This window comes from Petaurus breviceps, unplaced genomic scaffold (assembly GCF_028583685.1).
Source record: "Petaurus breviceps papuanus isolate PSGF00001 unplaced genomic scaffold, PetGlider_PUasm1.0 90681, whole genome shotgun sequence".
NCBI lineage: Eukaryota > Metazoa > Chordata > Mammalia > Diprotodontia > Petauridae > Petaurus > Petaurus breviceps.
In genome coordinates, this window is record NW_027187307.1 from 60701 (window position 1) to 74053 (window position 13353).

General features: G+C 45.5%; 1 protein-coding gene across 6 annotated transcripts in view; it reads left to right on the forward strand.

The window, feature by feature from the left end:
- The window catches only part of LOC138143909 (zinc finger protein 3-like), a 28764-nt gene that overhangs the window by 7252 nt on the left and 8159 nt on the right, over positions 1 to 13353 (forward strand). For 4 of the 6 annotated variants that reach the window (XM_069065189.1, XM_069065186.1, XM_069065187.1 and 1 more), the window contains exons 2-5: positions 1961 to 2014; positions 2666 to 2934; positions 11404 to 11465; positions 12695 to 12824. In XM_069065189.1, the coding sequence (XP_068921290.1) occupies positions 2856 to 2934; positions 11404 to 11465; positions 12695 to 12824 (271 nt within the window). In that variant the 5' untranslated portion in view covers positions 1961 to 2014; positions 2666 to 2855. Of the gene's footprint in view, positions 1 to 1960; positions 2015 to 2056; positions 2935 to 10724; positions 10870 to 11403; positions 11466 to 12694; positions 12825 to 13353 lie in introns of those variants that run through there. The other 2 variants (XM_069065191.1, XM_069065188.1) reach the window with 2 other exon arrangements.

Genomic DNA, 13353 nt, shown 5'->3' on the forward strand with positions numbered 1-13353 from the left:
TTATAGGATCTCAAAGAAAAAGGCCGCTTAAAGATCTTCTAGCCTAATGACCTCTCTCTCATACAGAAAGGGATGGGAAAGCCCAAAGATGGAAAGAACTCGCCAAGGTCACAACAGGAGCAGAGCCAGCCATGACTTTAATCTGGTGATTTACAGTCTCAGAATCCTGGAAGCACTTTAAAAATAATACAAGCCAAACTCTTCATTGTATCAATAGGGGAACTGAGACCCAGAGGAGGAGAGGAACCTCCCCAAGGCCACACAACTGGAGGCTAGAGCCTGAACTAGAATTCTTGCTGCTTCCCTCCCCTCCCCTTCAGCTTTAGATTTTAGTCTTTGTATCCCCACGGAGCCTTCCACTTACTAGAGGCTAATGCCCTGGGGAGAGTCATCTATCACCAAATAGCTATTAATCGCCTATTCTGTTGAATGGGTGGGTGGGGCCTGGACAGGAGTGAATAAGACCTTGCTTTGGAATGTCTAGAGTTAGTAGGAGAGACACCAAGTTAATTCTGCAGCCATTTATTTAGGGTTTGTTGTGCACCACAAGGCCTTTACTGGACACTGGAGCCATATTGTGTAAAAGAGACAGCAATGAAGAAAACCCATTCTTTTTTCCTGGAGAGCTCACAGGCTAGAAATAAGAAAAGAAGTTCAGTTCAAAGAACATTTATTGAGCACTACACTTCGCAGAGGGCTCTGCTAGCAGAGCATAGAACTGAACCAAGTACTCCAATTGCAGTCAGCTAAGAGCAGAATACAGCAGGACTATTACCTTCCTAGTTCCGGACTCCCTTACTACAATTTGAGATTGTTTGCTCCACCATCTCTCCCCTAATCTGCCCTTCGCACCATTGTCAGAACGGTCTTTTTCACCCTTACCTATTTAGCCTCCAGTATGTGGAGGGTTGGTGGAGGAATACACAGAAGACCAAAACCTGGTCCCTGGAGAGATAGGACCAAGGATGAGGAGGAGGGGGACAGAAGCCGCAAAGAGAAGCCTAGTTCCGGTCCTAGCCTCCAGCCATATGGCCTTGGTCAGTTCCTTTCCTGTCTCTGGTCACAGCCTTTTTCCGCTCAGAAATCCTCAGCAGTTCCCTACTGCTCTCCAGTCTGGTGCTGATGAGGGATGGCTCCTAATAGGTTCAGACCAGAACCTGCGATTCAGTCTGGAAAGAATTCATCTCAGCCTTACTTGGAGTCAGGGTTGAAAAAGTTTATTATACGCTTTGCAGCGGGCAAGGGACCTTAGAGGACTGCCATTGTCAGGGCTGACCTGACAAAAGGGACCTCGGTGCATAGATAAAAGTTTGAGGAGTTTAACTTGGAGATGAGATTTGGGCCAGACAGGAGGAGACATGAGGAGATTAAGTAAGGACAAAGGAGTCACAAGTTGTTACCTAGGCCGAGTGCGGATTGGGGGAAGGGGCAGAGCCCGAGGTTGGGAAAGGGATTTTACAGACTGGTTTTACAAATTGCTATTACAATTTTACAGTACAAATTGCAGTTACAACTGCACAGATTGGTTTTACAAATTGATGTTACAGAGTGATGTTGCCAATTGGTTTTACAAATGGCTGTCACAGATATAGATCCCAAGCACCCCATCAGTGCCATTCTATTTTTTTTAGTGCTGTCTCATGTTACTTTCCTTTATGTACTGTGTGTGCTCCACACAAAGCAGTCAACTTCCCCCCTCCCTTGTTCTCCCACCTCCAGGACTTTGCTCACACTGCTCCCTACACCTGAAATATCCTCTTTTTTCCCCACTGAATTCCTATCAGTCCTTTAAAGCCCAACTCCAATGCCTCCTCCAGGATGTTTTCCCTCATCCCCCTAGTCAGTAATGACCTTTCCCTCCGTAAGTTGTGTTTTAGAAGTCTCTAAGGCATTTACCCAAGAGTATCATTTCTCATAGTTATTTGATTCATTGAAAATTGTGGTCTTATTTCCCTACTAGGTGGAAAGCTCCTTAAAGGCGGGAACTGCCTTATCTACACTTTGTGTCTCCTGGGTACTCCTCGAAGATCCTGATAAGTTGTTTTCTATTTAAAAAAAAATTTTTTAGCCTGCAACTTTGCTGAAGCTATTGCTTTAATTATTATCTTTGTTGCTTCCCTAGGATTTTGCAACTAAAGCATCATATCAGCAAGGATGGTTCTATTTCCTCTTTGCTTCTCTTTATGCCTTTGACTTCTTGTTTTTATTTCTTTTTCCCTTTTTATTTATTTGGTTTGAGTTTTCAACCTTCACTTCTATAACACTTTGAGTTCTAAATTTTTCTCCCCTTCCCCCTTCTTCAAGACAGCATGCAATCTGACGTAATGCCTTTTCCTTCTTTTTCTTGTCTCACTGCTGTTGCTAATATTGCAGAACTACATAGGAGGGAGAATGGGCATCCTTGCTGCACTCCCATATTTATTATGTATTGCATATAATGCTTGCTTTTGATTTTAGAACCATGCTTATGATGTTAAAAATGCTTCTATGCCTATACTTTGTAGGGTTTTTAATATGAAAACATACTTTTTCAAAGGCTTTTTCTGCACCTTTTGAGATGATCATCTAATTTTGGATGTTCTAATGTGATTATTTTCCTAATGATGGATCATCCTTGCATCCAATAAATTGTTTTTGAAAAGAATTTTTGTTTTTCATATTATAGGTCTGATATCTCCAAGTCACTAGAGACCAAGACAGGCCTGAGCTGCTGCCTTCTTTGGCTGTTAGCTTCTCCCGACCTTGAATATCTGTTTCCCACATAGTGTTGAACCTCGCTTTGATACAGCAGATGTATTTGGGAAAAGCTGTGCCAAGTCAGATTTTTGTATGTGGAGCTCAATTTCTGGTGCATCATGGGAGCTCGACATTTAAAGAAACCCTGCAACGAATCCTTGGATAAAGGGAAGAAGTGTCTCCTAAAGCATGGGGCTGGTGAGTGTATTTGTGTATACTGCATTTTTTCTGTGTGCTGCCCCAGTGAGTGCTGTGAGCTAGGACAAAGCCTTCACCTGAGAGCAGGGGCCTGCCCCTGTGTCTCTTTGTAGCCCCAGTGACTAGTATGGGCATTTTATAAGTGGATAGATAGAGAAGTGGCCTCAAAGCCAGGAAGACCTGAGCTCCCCTTGTGATGGGGAGCTCACCAACCAGAGCCATGGAGAGAATACTCTGAGCCTCAGGACATCCGTAGTAGTGATAGCAGCAGCAGCTTCATTGCATTGGGAGTGAGTAGCCCTGGAAACCAATGGCACTTCCCCTGATACTGCTCAGTCTACTGGTTCTTCTCCCAGGAACAAACTGGCAGCTCATGGGGGTCCAGGTGGCTTTCTCTCAAAGGGCAAACACCCCTTTCTCTGGCTGCTTTTTCCTGTGCTGTCATGTCTGCCCCTCAGCTCTACCCTTTCACAGTCCAGATAATCCTCTGCTCTGTTTTTTGTTAACAAACTCCCTTTCTTGGTCTCTTGGTCTCTCATTCTTTCCAGCTTATGGCAAAACCAGAAACCTAGTGGTCTCTGGAAGACACTGCATCTTTGGCTCCATCCTCAGGACACTGGGGACTGTGAGAAGTAGGCATATTGTGGTAACTAGTTGGTGTGGTGGATAAAGCTGTGGGCCTGGAGTAAGGAAGACCTGAGTTCAAATCTAGTCTGAGACACTTAGTAGCTGTGTGACCCTGAACAAGTCACTTAACTTCTGTTTCCCTCAGTTTCTACATCTTTATTTTATTTTTTTCTTTTTTCAAATGCTTTATTAACTTCTGATTTACATCATTCATTTCCGCCAGATTTTGAGTTACAAATTTTCTCCCTGTTTTTCCCCTACCCACTGCCCCAGAATAGCAGTCCCACAGGATATTCCCTCCACCAATCTGCTCTCTCCCATATTTTCTCCCATACCCCCTTTGACTTTTCCAGTAGGGCATGGTGGATCTCTATGCCCTGGTGCCTGTATATCTTATTTCCCAATTACATGTAAAATAGTATTAATAATAGTATATATATATGTGTATATATATATATTTTTTTAAACATTTGATTTTAAAACTTTGAATTTCAGATTCATTCCCTTCCCCCCTTGTCACCCACCCTTACTGGGAAGATAAGCAGTTCAGTATAGGTTGTACATGTGTAGCTAATGCAAAACAATAACATAGTAGATATATTGTAAAAGATTGACTATATTTCCCTCCCACCTATCCCACCTCCCACTTGTTCTATTCTCTACTTTGATCACGTCCCTTTTCAAAAGTGGGTGCTTCCAACTTCCCTCCCCCCCAGCCTGCCCTCCCTTCCATCATCCCCCTCTGATCCCCTTTACCCCCTACTCTCCTGGAGGGTGACATACCCTTTTTAGTGTGTATTTCATTGCCTCTTCTGTATGAGATAGTTTACCCCAAATTGTCTCTCCCCATCTCCTCTCATTATATTCCTCTCACCTTTTAATTTCAACTTTTAAGTATCATCCCTTCCTGTTAAATTGGTCCTGTACCCTCTATGTATACCTGTAAACATATATACACACATTCACATATGTATTCATATGCCCATATACCCTCATATATAGACATATATATATATATATATATATATATATATATTTCTATTCCCTTCAACTTCTGAGAAAAATTTCATCAGTTACAATTATTGTTTTTCCATATAGGAAGGTTAATAGTTCAACTTTGATAAGTTCCTAATGATTTCTTTTCCCTGTTTACCTTCTCATGCTTCTCTTGCTTCTTGTATCTGAATGTCAAATTTTCTATTCAGCTCTGGTTTTTTCATCAAGAATGCTTGAAAGTCCTCAATTCCACTGAATGACCATATTTTCCCCTGAAACATGATACTCGGTTTTGCTGGGTAGGTGACTCTTGGTTTTAATCCCAGCTCCTTTGCTCTCCGGAATATCATATTCTAAGCCCTTCAATCCCTCAGTGTAGAAGCTGCCAGATCCTGGGTTATCCTGATTGTGTTTCCACAATATTCTAATTGTTTCTTCCTGGCTGCTTGTAATATTTTCTTCCTGATCTGGGAACTCTCCAATCTGGCTATAATATTCCTAGGAGTTTTCTTTTTGGGATCTTTTTCAAGAGATGATGGGTAAATTCTTTCCATTCCTACTTTGCCCTCTGGTTCTAAAAAATAAGGGCAATTTTCCTTGAGAATTTCTTGGAAAATTATTTCTAGGTTCTTTGTTTGATCATGGCTTGGTCAGGGCCCGCCCTGGGGCTAAAGCCTTGGCGTGGGGCTGGGCTGGGCTCCCAGAGCGCTGGCTGATTCTCGCTTGCCTTCCAGGCTGTCCTCCGCGGGAGGTGAGCTTCTCTGTGTCATTTTGTGGGTTCTGCAGCTGCAAAGTTTGTTTAGAGTCCCCTTTTTACATGGATTGGGGAAGGTGGGAGCTGGCGCCATGGGGAGGTCCCCCTTCTGTTCCGCCAATGGGAGATAATGACAGCCCGTATCTCCCAGCGTTGTTGTGAGGGCAAATGAGCTAATGATATTTACAAAGTGCTCGGCACAGTAGTGAGCTCTATCTTTATTGTTGTTGTTATTGTGACATCCCTTGCTCCTCTGCCGCCATCATTCAGCAGCCCCTCCTTCGAGGTTCATTCCATCCATTGGTCTCAGTACCGATCCTGGTCATTCTCAAGTGGCTTCCATGTGCAGTGCCTACCTCACAGCCTTCTTCTGCATCCCAGCCCCTTCCTGCATACCCTGGCACTGTGGTATACTCACTGAGGCCCCCTTTGATACTCTGGCTTCCCAGTTCATCAACTCCCAAGAACTCTGTTCATTCTACTTCAGCTGCCCACATCGCTCAGTCAGTCAGTCAACAAACATTTACTAAGTGCCTACTATACACAGGTCCTGTCCTAAGCCTGGGGAAGCAGTGCACAGGACCGTGCAAAGGTATGAGATGGAAAATCTGACTGCTTCCCGAATCTTTGGCTCTTCTGTCTCTTTCTCCTAAATCTCTTCTTTGTCTTCATTTTGACCATTTCCTCTTCTTCCAATCCAACCCTCAGCGTCCAGTCCCTAAGTCAGATAAGTGTAACTGGTCACTGTCCCCGTCTCCTGACCCCTTGCTGATCACGATTCGCCAAACCCCTGCCCTGAGTTATTGCTGCACTCACCTCAGCTTTGTGCTGTTGAATCTTGGTTGACCCCCTGTTGCTGTACAGCAGTCCTTTGCCCCTTGCCTGGTTGCCTGAGATACTCCCCACAATGCCTTCTCTTCAAAGGCCCACTACCCCTTCTTCACCACTGAGGACCTCAATTCCTACTTTACTGGAAAAACATTGAGGGCTTGTGCTCTGTGTTCCCTCTTGTCCATTAGCCCCTGTCTCAACACCCTTTCCAGCATCCCCAATTCTCCCTCCTTTGCTCTGATCTCCTTTTTTTTTAAGCATTGGGGTTAAGTAACTTGCTCAAGGTTACACGGCTAGTTATTATTATTTCTGGGTGTTGTGCTGAGTATCTGAACCCGGGATTCCATCTCCAGGTCATCCCAACACTGGAGCCAGTGCTCTTACTCGCTGTGCTACCTTGCCACCCCTCTGATCTCCTTCTTGTGAGGATTGTTTGCTCTCCTTCTGCTCAGATTCCATTCACCTGGATTGGACCCATTCTCTCATCTTCAATCCTCCCTACTCCTTGGCTAACTCTTTTCCTTTAGCCTACAATATTTTCCAGTCTCCTTCATCCTTCAAAATCTTCCCTTTCTTCCACCATCCCTTCAGTCTACCATCAGATAGCTAAAGAGCTATCTGACAAAGGTCTAGTAGTCACTGCTAAACTCCTAGAAAGAGCTGTCTGTATTCACTACCTTCATATCTTCACCTCTCAGCTTTCAACCTCTTTCAGTCTGGCTTTGGACCCTACCATGCTTCTGAAACTGCTGAGCTCTTAATTGCTACAACAAATGGTCCTTATTCATTCCTCATTTTCCTTGACCTCTTGGTGGCTTCCTGGGTGCATTCCATCAGCCCTGCAGAGCCCTTCTCATGTGCTGCCTCTGTCCCTTACTCCAATCATCTTAGATTGCCTGTATATGCTGTACCCCCTAGCAGAAAGTAGGCTTATTGGGGGCAGGGCCTGTTCTGCTTAAGGCCTAGCATTATGCCCAGCACCTGGGAGCAATTTCAGAAATGTTTGTTGAAATGGATTGAATTAATTCTTGAGAAGAAACAAACATAATATAATCCAGTACAGATGCAAAACTATGTAATAACACAGATTAGAAGTGATGTATCTAAGTGAGGCAGTGTGGGCTGCTGGAGAGAGGGCCAGCCTTGGCATCTCAATTTGTTTTTACATAGCCTTACTGCCAAATATACTGTTCCCCCTCCCTGACTCTGAAAGCTCTCTCTTGAAACAAAAGATGAGGGTGGCTAGGTGGCACAGTGAATAGAGCACAAGCCCTGGAGTCAGGAGTACCTGAGTTCAAATCGACCTCAGACACTTAACATAAAAACTAGCCATGTGACCTTGGGCAAGTCACTTAACCCCAATTGCCCTGCCTTCCCCCCCTCCAAAAAAAAAGAAACAAAAGCTGAAAATTAAAAAAGGAAAGACAGTTTAGCAAAAGTGACCATTCCATCAGCTGAGTCTGACCATGGACACATGCTCCACAGCCAGACCCCCCCACATCAGCAAAGAAGGGAGGGAGGTGCATCTTCTAATCCCTGGGGCAAGCTCAGTAATCAGATTCCATACATCTCTCAACTAGCCAAATGGGAGGGCATCTCTGATGGATGCTTCTAGGATTAAGGAAGACTGGGAAGGGCTCCTTACTGCAGAACATGGGATGTGGGCTGAGTCTGGAAGGAAGCCAGAAAGCAGAATGTGAAGGGGGAGAGCATTTGGGAGGCCAGATATCAGTGTCACTGCATTATGGAGGGTGTGATTGGAAGGAGGGTATAAGAAGGCTGAAAGGTAGGAGGCCAGGTGTGTGAATGCCGGAGGATTTTCTATTTGATCATGGAGGTAATAAGGAGCCATTGCAGTTCATTGAGTAGGGCAGTGATCAGGCCAAACTTTAGGAAGATCAGTTTGACAGCTGAGTTGAGGATAGACTGAAGTGGGGAGAGACTAGAGACTGGGGGAGCCAAGCAGCAAGGCCACTCCATGGCTTGCAGCTGGTTGGTAGCTGTGTGAATGGAAATAGAGGGTTTTATCTGAAAGCTGGTGAAGGAAGAAACAACAGATGGGGATTGAGGAAGGCTCCCTGAGTAGGTGGCGCCAGGTGAAGAGTACAAGTGAAATGGGAGCCTTCCTGGTTATGGATTGGAGGATGGGGCAAGAGGGACAGAGACCTCTGAAGCAGAGCAGCCCAGCTAGCGTGTTTAAGCGCTGAGCCTTTGTAATGTAATACCAAGCAAAGGCAACTTCCCAGGTTCAAAATACCAGCATAGGTGCTCTCTATTTTATTCAGTAACAAACCCAGAACAGAGAAGATCAAAACATGACACCATTCAAAATACAGCATTTACTAAGTGTGATTAAATCATCTCCAAGGCCTACCCCACCCCAGGACTTTCCAATCATTCAATCAATTACAAAGTCTGGGTTCCAAATACTTCTCCACCCCTAGGCTATACCTTAATTAAGTCCACCACAAAGCCCCTCTTCTCAAATGGAGATTAGTTTCCAAACATAAGTAAAATACATTCATTTGCTCAACCATAGAACACAAAAAGGTCAAAAGTTCCCCACCCCTGGATCACAATTGAATCTACCCCAGAGTTACATCAAGTTTAAACACAGCACTTAATACCCAAATGGAGGTCTTTTCTTCATCTTGACACGAGGCAAGTTCTCAGCAATCTTAGTTCCTGGAGAGACAAGGCTTAGCAAGGCCATAAGATACATTGCCAGTCCCTTCATGAATTTATCCTCTGTCTGTAGAACAGTCCTAGAACCCCTGAACACATTAGCAAAGCCCTCTCCCAGGATTTCTGTAAACATACAACAAGAAAATCCTTCTTCAGGGCTTCTGAACCAACAGAAAGGCTCCCAGACCCCTGCAACAACAGCACTGTCCTTCACCAGTGGACAGTATTCATTCTGTCTGCCGGACAGTCTCCAGACCCCTGCAACAACAGTACTGTCCCTCACCAGTGGACAGTATTCACTCTCAGTACTGTCCCTCACCAGTGGACAGTATTCACTCTCTGTCTGCAGGACAGTCTCAGGCCTTCTTAACCAAATGCCAGGTTCCAGGACTTCTTCAACAGGACAGTCTTTCACCAGTGGACAAATCTGGCAAAATAACATCAAAACAGACAGACAAAGTACCAGCAAAACAGCCATGTCTCCTCAGTCCTTGGCAGCTCAGGGGGCAGGTCTCAAAAGTCCAGGGCAATTCAAAGCGGCCACCAGCAATCTCTTAGTCTCTCTCCACGAGGTGCTGCTTCCAAAAAAAACTTCCGCCTCTCTCTCGTGTCTCTCCAAATCTACGTCACCAGCTCCTCCAAATCTACGTCACCAGCTCCTCCCAGTCAGGACTTTCTTTTCACATCAAAAAGTCCATCCCACAGGTGGGATTAACAAGCTCTGGGTTTTAATACAATCAATTTGAAAACCAAGCCCAATACAGGGGAATCTCCACATTCCATTACTATCACATTCCACCCCTCCAGGATCCTTGGCCTTACAATCTCAATCTAAATGGCCATGGATCCTGGAACAAATAGAGGCACTATGCTTTGTACTCCTTACAGACTACGCCATAATGTAATGTAATACCAAGCAAAGGCAACTTCCCAGGTTCAAAATACCAGCATAGGTGCTCTCTATTTTATTCACCAAGCCCAATACAGGGGAATCTCCACATTCCATTACTATCACAGCCTTGAGAGTACAAGATGAGGGCTCACGGACACCATCTCTCTCAGACCCACTCAGATGTGCTTGGACAGGGCAAATGGCAAGTGGGCCTTTTGCTAAGCCTAAGGTCTCTTCAGATAAGAAGGTCAGCCTGCAGGCCCTAGGCAAGTATCCCAGAAAGAGACACCTTAAAAGCTGCTTGTTTGTGGGTATACCAATCACAGTTCTCCCTCTACTGGCCATGAAAATTCTGCTTTTGTCTACAAGTCCATTTGAGAAGCATTTCTTAAGTACCTACTATGTGTAAGGTACTGTGCTAGGCCATGGGGGAGACAGAAACAAAGTGAGGGATGTGTGTGTGTGTGTGTGTGTGTGTGTGGTGTGGTGTGTGTGTGTCTGTGTGTGTGGTGTGTGTGGTGTGTCTGTGTGTGTGGTGTGTGAGTGTGTGGTATGTGTGTGTGGTGTGTGAGTGTGTGTGGTGTGTGTGTGGTATGTGTGTGTGGTGTGTGAGTATGTGTGGCGTGTGTGTGTGTGTGTGTGTGTGTGTGTGTGTGTGTGTGTGTGTGTGTGTGTGTCCTCCACTGAGTTTATACTGGGGCAGAGGGGAAGCCAGGAAAAGATGTTTTGATCAGGGCACACAGGGATGGAGAGCAGAGCCAGAGGAGATTAGTTTGTTCCACCCTTTTTAGGAATGATGGGAGTAATTTGATCATTGTTCCCAGAGCTAGTGTAGGAGGTAGATAGGAGTAGAGGTGCAGGCCTATCCCTGCCATGCCCCAGTCACTTCATCTCTATCTGCCTTAGATTACTCTTCTGTAAAATAGGGATAATAACGGCACATACCTCACCTGGTTGTTGTGAGAATCAAAGGAGATAACATGTGTAAATGCTTATGTTTTGCAGACCTTAAAGTTGCTGTTGCTCTCATTGTTATGTGAACCTTGGCCTCAGTCCACTTAGAGACAGTGGCCACCAATCAGGACGGCTCAGCAGAACAAAGGCCATTCCCCCTACCCCACTCCCAGACTCGCTGTCTTCCCCCAGACAGGTGACAGTCTAACAGGAATAAAACAGCATGATTCACCGATTAAATCTGTATAAACAAAGCATTATGTCAACACTGACAGCTATGTGGCTCGCCCCCTGCTGGTGAAACTGGGCACACTTCTGGGGGGAGTGGTGTTTGATAGAATCATGCTTTAAGGAGTGGGAAGGAAGGGGCATTGAGAAAGAGGGGAAGGAGAACATTCCATCCGGACAAAGGCCAGGACATGGGAGGATGAAGAGTGCAGAGAGCCATCCATTTTAGCCTGAGCAATAGTGTGTGAGGGGGTGTAATATAGGAGAAAGCTCGAAAGGCATTTTGAGATATCAGATTTTGGAGGGCTTGAATGCTGTATTAGGGAAGAAAGAGGTGGGTAATAGGGAGCCACTGAAATTTCTGAGTAGAAGAGGAACAGGTTCCCCCCCATCAATTACATGTAAGGACGTAAACGGTGGAAAAGGGGATGGGGGCAGGAAATGGGGAAGAGAAGCACCAATAAAGGCGTGCTCTTCTCAGCGTACCTTTCTTCTCGCCTAGCTCCACCTGTGCCCCAACCTACAAGAGGCGACAGAAGCAACCAGGCAGGGGCCAGTCCCCAGGTAAGGCTCGATTCCCTTGTCAGCTTCCCTCACAGGTCCTTTCGACCCCCTCAGCTTCTTACCACACAATTCTCCCCGTCATAGCATTGAGCTTACTTCCGCTCCCTGCCTGGCTTTTCCACTTAGCATTTGACCTGAGCTGTTAATTCATTATCCTCCCTCACTTTCCCTAGTGTGACCCCAGCGCTCTATCTTAAATCCTGCTTATCTTTCTACCTGTCAGTTCCATTCTGACCCTTGGACAGCATTTGTCATTCCCAGTGGGAGTCACCTCCAGTGCCTTTGATATAAAAGGCCCTGAATAAATGTTTGTTCAATGAGTCCCTTTAACCCTTGAAATGCACCTGTGAGAAGGGAGGCAGGGCTGGAGGGCCGGGATTATCAGTAACGGTGCCTGAAAGGGACTTGGGGCATGTGACTTGTCTGATGTCATTCAGCAAGTTCTTAAAAGACAAGGAGGAGGGTGTAGGAGGAGAATGTAAGTCTCCAGACTAAGATAATCCAAGAATTTCAGAGCTACAAAGGACCATTTACTCTAACCCCTTCATTTTACAGAATAGGAAACTGAAGCCCAGGGCAGGCAAGGGATTCATTGGGGGCAGAACCAGGACTAAAACCCTGTTGTTCTGATTCCTAGCATCCCCAAATCTCAGGGATGGGAAGAAAAATCAGCTTAGAATTCTGTATATTTTAAAGCTTTACAAAGTTCTTCCCCCAGAAAAATCACCTTGAGGTAGTTAGCTCAAATATTATTATCTTCATTTTATAGATGAGGAAAGTAGGGCTTCGGCACAGTAAATAGAGCACCAGCCCTGGAGTCAGGAGGACCTGAGTTCAAATCCAGCCTCAGACACTTAACACAAAAACTAGCCATGTGGCCTTGGGCAAGTCACTTAACCCCAATTGCCCAAGATAACACAGTAAGAGTCAGATTGAAATCTCTTGGCTCCTTCCACTTGACCATACTGCTCCTTAGAGAACATCTTTTCCATCATTTGACATGTAAGGAAACTGAAGGCCAGGGACTTGCCTGAACTCACAGTTAGTGCTAGAGTAAGAACTTGGTAGCATCTGCCTCTCCTGGCTCTTGACCAAGTTTACTTAACTCTGGATCATGCCCCTCTCTCACTCAGTCTGTCTCTTTCCGGGCTTAACTTCTGCCTGACACTTGGCTGCCTCCTGCCACACCCCCCCCAAACAGAGCTGGGAAACTGGCCTTGTTATTTTAGGAAACATTGATGACCTTTGAAGATGTGGCTGTTTACTTCACGTGGGAAGAGTGGAGGCAACTGGACCTTGCTCAGAGGGCCCTGTATAGGGAAGTGATGCTGGAGAATTATGGGAATGCAGCCTCACTAGGTAAGTGTGCACACCCTGACACCCCAAATCTGGGGTTCACTGGACTCCCATAGTTCCCAACTGTGAATGTGCAAACAGCAATGGGAGCAGTAAAGTGTGTAGTCCTCCGGCAGCCAGAGGGGAGCAGAGGCCTAGGTTTGTATTCTTCATGGTCCTTATGGCCTTCATGTCTCTGAGCTTCAAGATCACCTTGAACTTATTTCAACCATTCTGGAACTAATTGATCTGCTCTGTCCTTATGGCATCTCAGTCCTTTACTGGACTTATTATCATGAGGGTTTGAAGTAATTATCAGCTAGAGACATTTGAAGAGTCCAGCTAAGAAAGGTCTTGGTAGTGGGCAGTATAGACAGCTCCTTTCAGCTCATGCCCCATCCCCACTTCCCACAGAGTCAAGGCAAACCCCACTACCTGCATAAGTGATCCCATTCCAGCCCATTTCCTATTGTCTCCCCATCTAGGGAGGCCTCCCCGTCCTGGGAGGGCAGGGATTGTCTTTTGCCTCTCTTTCTCTCCCTGGCACTTAGTA